This window comes from Atta cephalotes (genome assembly GCF_000143395.1).
Source record: "Atta cephalotes unplaced genomic scaffold scaffold00003, whole genome shotgun sequence".
NCBI classification, from domain to species: Eukaryota; Metazoa; Arthropoda; class Insecta; order Hymenoptera; family Formicidae; genus Atta; species Atta cephalotes.
In genome coordinates this window covers 7,843,939-7,849,938 of record NW_012130067.1, presented here as the reverse complement: position 1 = coordinate 7,849,938, position 6,000 = coordinate 7,843,939, and the positions used below count along the sequence as shown (strand labels likewise).

The following is a 6,000-nucleotide window of genomic DNA, read 5'->3' as shown; positions in this document are numbered from 1 at the left end:
ATATATATATATATATATAATCAGCATGTATACTATTTTTTGAAATTAATATTCAACAGATATTATTCTTATGTTTGTCTATTTTTAATTCGCTTACCTTTTTACGTTCTCACAAGGTAAATCGATTGATTTAATAGTTCGCCTGAAAAAAAAAAAGTTTTCGCCATAATGTGCAGAGAAATGCACGAAATTGGTCTAACTAATCATTCCCGCTTTCTATACAGATGTGGCGTCGAATCTTTCTTGCGAGAAGACATTCACATCTGTTGAGAACTTCGCGAAACGCTCTTTGCTCTAAATTAAAGTGAGATAAATTATTGCATAGGTCGTGCCACGTATAACCATTCTAAACATTTGAGTAAAAAATTTACTCCTAGTTTATGAGTGTCCGCGTTTACTGAAATTAGAGTGACAACTCTCTCTTATATTGACTATTGCAATTACTTTAATATTAATATATAAGGATATACAAGTCCACTCTACGAGATTTAGAGAGTATGCATTCATCCCAAGCGCGAATTCGAATTCATGCAAAACTCACATATTTACTGATTATGGATGTTTCCCAGCAAAAGACAGTGTATAACACAGTGAATCATTTCATTCTTGTTTAACATTGGCAAAGATGCAATGATTCATTGTGTTATAATGTCAACTGTATCTCTTGTCTAGAAAACGCTCTATATCAATTCAGCATACATGTTACAAATAATTATAATGTTCTTTAACATATCAAATTATAATTTACCGCAGGATTTTCATAATGTAATAAAACTCTTAATCAGTTTCTACAACCAATAATGAGTCCGCATCAATTTCTAACAATGAATATCCGTTCCATTCCCGGTTCTTTCAACGGAGATTTACTGCGTGTATATTCCAATATTCAAATGACACGAGTTGGAAGTCGGCAGCGTATTGTTATAAACGACTGAAAATCTCTTATTGTGCAATAGCTGGCAGTGCTTTGTCGCTAGAAGACATTTGGCATACACTTCGGATGTGCCCGAACTGTTGGTCTAAGAGTTGCCGACGTCTGGAGAGCTACATTGCCGTTTCTAATGGTTGACTTTTGCTTCGCGTGGCCGCCGATAGCTGCGTGAGTTCCGTGGGTTCATTGACTAGGAACGCGTCCAGATTGGTCTCGAGCAAGACTTCGCTCTTCGAGCGTAGCGGCTTCTCTTCACCCGTGTCGAAGTTGGTCTCTAACAGAGCCTCGCTCCTAGGTCTGCTCTCGGCTTCATAATGATAGGGATGTGGCGGTATCGGTGGCTGAAAGTCCGACGCGTATTCCGGAACGGGCTCGGACGCCTGACTCGGAGTTAACGTAGTCGAGTCGTAAGGGGGTTTCAAGTAGTCTATAGGATCGTAAACGCCTGATGATGCCTCGATATCGCGTTTCAATTCGATCATGGAATCGGTGAGCGCAATACTGGAATGCAACGGCAGCGTAGACGTATTGTTGAGATACGATGAACTCTCATTGTTGGCATACACTGTGGGACTTTCATCAACTGATGTCGACTGTATGTTTGGCGGTGATGACCAATTAGAAGCGGCGGCGGCGACGACGCCGTCAGCAGTACCGTTCCTTGCCGCAAAAGTAGAATGATTGCGGAAGCCCTCATTACGATATGCCAGATCAAAGACCGGATTATCGACACTTTGCGCTGCACCGTACTTTTGCACCGTATTCTTGAAGTCATTCGTGCTCGGCGAATATCGCGGATTATGAGCCTCGTACACATCGTAACTCTGATTATCTTCTATTGAGGAGTTCAGTTGTGACTTGTCCATCGAGTCCAGACTGCCACCGTTCAGCATGCGTTTGTAATTTGAGTTCAACGTATCCGTGGAATGTTTGGTCTGAAATATGTGAAAAAAGATTATTTAGATATTATTTAGAAATGTCCTGTGTAGAAATTTTTCTTAGAATTCTTCATATAATTTTTCAGAACTTTTATGTAAATTTCAAATTTTTCAGAATTTCTGTACAATTGTTTAAAAAATTTCTTAGATTTCTTCATATGTGTAAATTTTGAAATATTCTAAGATTTCTCACTTTATAATTTCTAAAGAAATCTTATAAAAAAGTTTAAAGTATTTTTTTCAGAAAATTCATTAATTAAAATGTGACAAGCAAGTTCTTAAAAATATTATAAAATTTCTTTTAAACTAGGAGTACTAATTTTCTTAACTTCTTTAAAGCTAGATTAGACCATTTACACATTTAAAGTATTCAATTAACGTAGTTTATATAGTCTTAATCTCTATTATGCACGTTAATTCTAAAAACCATTTGCATTTATTTGCTCGGCTGTTACACTGATCACAATTCATTTACCGCGATAGGCTTTCGGCGATAAGCGAGTTCCGTGAAGCCGGACGTGGAGCCGACCGATCGCAGAGAATGTAGCGATTGCCTGATGGAATTACGTCGCTCTAGTCTCTCAAGTTTACGCTTCTTTGACTTGGACGCCCACAATACGATCGCCGCAGTTAGTAATGCGAGTGCAACGCCAACAGCTCCCAAAACACCTACCGCAACGATATCTTTTCTCCAAGATAGAGGATCGATGTTGACTCTGGGATCTGTCAAGATAAAATGATTTTTTATTATTTTTTTACTTATATATTTCTTTTTATTTTATTACAACTATTGGATTGTCCAGAAAGTTCGTGCCGACTAACCTATATAATTTAATAAATGTATACTAAAATTTAAATCTGCGTTTCAATTTTTCTTCAAAATTGGCACGAACTTTCCGAACAACCCAATATATAAACGCCAAATACATATTCATAAAATATTCGACTTGTATTCCAAATGTTCCGTATATGCATATACGGTTTTCTGGAATGGTAAAAGAATGTTCACAGTATGCTCAAATGATAATGAAATGTTCAGAATAGTATAAGAACATTTTTTTGCATATATTATTAAACTCGCTCAAAATATTACGTCTATATTTTAACCCAGATAGTTTTTTACTTACATAAAAAAATTTATTCGTGAGTAGTACGTATCCCTGCCAACAGATGGACATGACGAAGTTATATTTCTTTAAATAAAAAAAACCTGGGATAAAATATACGACATAATATTTTGTTTGTAAAAGACTCAAAAATTGGACTCCTAGGTGAAAGTAAATGAATTGTGTTTTTTCAAAAGTATAATTCTGTTTAAAAATTAATTCGGAGATCTGGTATTCTTAGGAGAATTAACTTTTCGGATACATATACATTCGGATATATATATATATACATGTATGTATATATACATGTATATATACATGTATGTATATGTACACACACACACACACACACACACGCGCGCGCGCGCGCGCGCGCGGAATATCCTCCGAATATGTAACGATATGTGAAAATATATATTTTAATTAATTTAATTTGAATATTGTTTTTACATTTTGCAAACGACGAATAAATCTTGGTAAGTCAAAACAAACTGGATTGCAAGATATAATTAAAGATTTTATTCATTAAATGAATCACTTATTTAGATAATTGCAAATATTTTAGAAGATAACTCCGGCAAATACGCCGCGCTGATTTGCGGATTTACGCCGCAGAAATCAGAAAAAATAGAAGGAGTTCCCGCAACTACTCTGTTACATGCCTTTATGTTGTATTAGTTGTGTTATGATTTCAATTTCTTACTTTAATGTAAAAAATTTCTTACTTTACTAACTTGTTAATATTAATGAATTTATTGTGAGTTGAATCAATTTGTCACTATAATAAGTAACGCCATCATAAATGGTATAATCTACATAAAATGATTAATATGGAGCGTGTAAAAGACTTAGTGATTATTTAGTGATACATACGTGTAGTAGAATAGTAAAGCATGTTGTGTAGCAAAATACAAGTGCTTTGTTTTCGTATTTTTTGTTTAGTTTATTGTCTTGTATATCAAATCTGTTTGGGATATGCGGCATTTTTAGCGAGCGAGATTTATGCCCAAAGCATACAAAGTGTGCAGATTGAATTCAGTGCACTAAATACAATATAAACGCATTATATGAAATATGTACCTCATATTCAAAATATTTGTAATATATGTAGGAAGATTATAATTATTATTTATTACTTCATATACATATTTACCATTCTTATTTAATAAAACTTTATAAATACATTTTATAAGTTATTGTATCTTATTTATATTATATTGCATTATTTGTCATATTTCATGAGCTGTATATACCTCCCTCCCCTTCCCCTGTGAGTAACCATATATCCCCTTCTATGGAAGAATATGACAAAAATACAAGGATTTCAAAAAGTTTATTTTTTAATATGAAAAATAAATATTTCGGATTTCTAATATTTTTTTCATAGTAGTAAATTGCAGTATTTTAAAAATTTTTACTGATATAGTTCGTTTACTACAAACATAGTAAATAATACTTAATAAATTAAATTTTTAATAGATGCGGCGTATATATCGGAGTTATCCTATAGATATTGGAATATTTTTTAAATGTTACTTTAAGACTTTAGAAACATTTTATAAATATTTCAGAAATATTTATTAAAATATTAGTTGGATCGTTATGATATTCTGCATACCGATTTCACAAATAAACAAACTAGGTTGCGCGCAATGATCAATCTCAATGGTCTGATACGTAAACATCGTGCATTGATCCACGCGTTCCAATTGTTGCACCCATACACGCTCTGAATAATCGAATCGCTCCTGTTGCTTACGCGCGAACTTCCAGAGTTCCAGATAATCTCCCATGATGAATGGCATCGACGCATTTGCCGACTGCGTAAAAGAAAGACAATTTAACAATATGAAATAATATGAAATAAACAAGTATGAGAGATTACATGATATTAAGAGACACAAATTAAATATCATACACTTAGCTAAAATAACTCACCCTGCAAAAGTCTCGTGCACTAAAAAAATCCATCGGTGCGCCGATCAATATGTAACATGTGTCACCAACAAGATCCCAGGCGGGTGGACACTTGCCACTTAATATCGATTTATTATTCATATGGAAAGGCTGATAATCCACCTGTAATAGCTCAAATGAATCTTCACGGTCTCTGATGCGACCAGCCACCGCTAAAGTTTCATTGTAACCCCACCAATTGTGCCGCGCGTCTATGTGAGATCTCCAAATTTCCAATTGTCTAAATAAGTGATTTGTTTAATGAATGTTAAAAATTTTAATTAATTATCTTGCGATTAAATTCGTTTTATCTTACTGAGATTTGTTCGTCGTTTGCATTTCATAATCGTTGTCGGGATTAAAAAACACATTATCAACATATTGCTGACCGGGTGTACCAGCAATAATAGTGCTACGGCCTTCACGATCGACTGCGTAATTTCTACAAAGTTATAAATATTCATTTCTTCCGATTGCATCTGAATAATTTTATAATATTCTATAACATAAATAGCTTTCGCATATGATGATAAAGAAACATAAAGGAAGATATAAAAAAATAAATGAGCTCACTTATAGAAGCCGTTGTGAGATGTACTTTGATAGAATTGTGAACGGACCTTCTCGAATCCCGAAATCTCCAATAAATGCATACCAAGGTTTCCATGTAAGTAATTGAATGTCATGTTGCTGACCACTTGCTTCAAAATGATGTTATTGTCATACGGAGCGTTATTCTTGGTGAAATAATTTCTGAATATAATCATCTGTTGATAAGGACTGCTCTGACGACCCTCAACGAACCTGAAGATCCACAGTGTCACTATTGATTTTTATAAACATTATAACACTGTACTTACAATGCAGGCTTATTGAAGTTTTCTGTGAAGAGATTATTATGAATCCATCCCTTGAGGGACGTTGCGGTACCGCTCGAATCGGCACGAATTGTAAGACCGCCTTGATTTCGTTGTATTAAATTGTTCTAGAACACAGTTTTAAATGATTAGAAATCTCACCATGTTTTGAGAACGTTATTAAATTAATTTTACACACTATCTTTCTTTTT

The 6,000-nt window shown here is 34.1% G+C and overlaps 1 protein-coding gene across 1 annotated transcript in view; it reads right to left on the bottom strand.

Annotated features, from left to right (window-relative positions):
• Window positions 1-1,044: 1,044 nt before the first annotated feature.
• Window positions 1,045-6,000, bottom strand: part of LOC105625620 — a 65,004-nt gene continuing 60,048 nt past the window's right edge. Inside the window, exons 21-27 of the mRNA XM_012206942.1 lie at window positions 5,792-5,916; window positions 5,505-5,735; window positions 5,248-5,373; window positions 4,914-5,172; window positions 4,594-4,795; window positions 2,345-2,592; window positions 1,045-1,866 (exon numbers count right to left, since the gene is read on the bottom strand). Of these exons, the coding sequence (XP_012062332.1) occupies window positions 1,045-1,866; window positions 2,345-2,592; window positions 4,594-4,795; window positions 4,914-5,172; window positions 5,248-5,373; window positions 5,505-5,735; window positions 5,792-5,916 (2,013 nt within the window). The remainder of the gene's footprint in view (window positions 1,867-2,344; window positions 2,593-4,593; window positions 4,796-4,913; window positions 5,173-5,247; window positions 5,374-5,504; window positions 5,736-5,791; window positions 5,917-6,000) is intronic.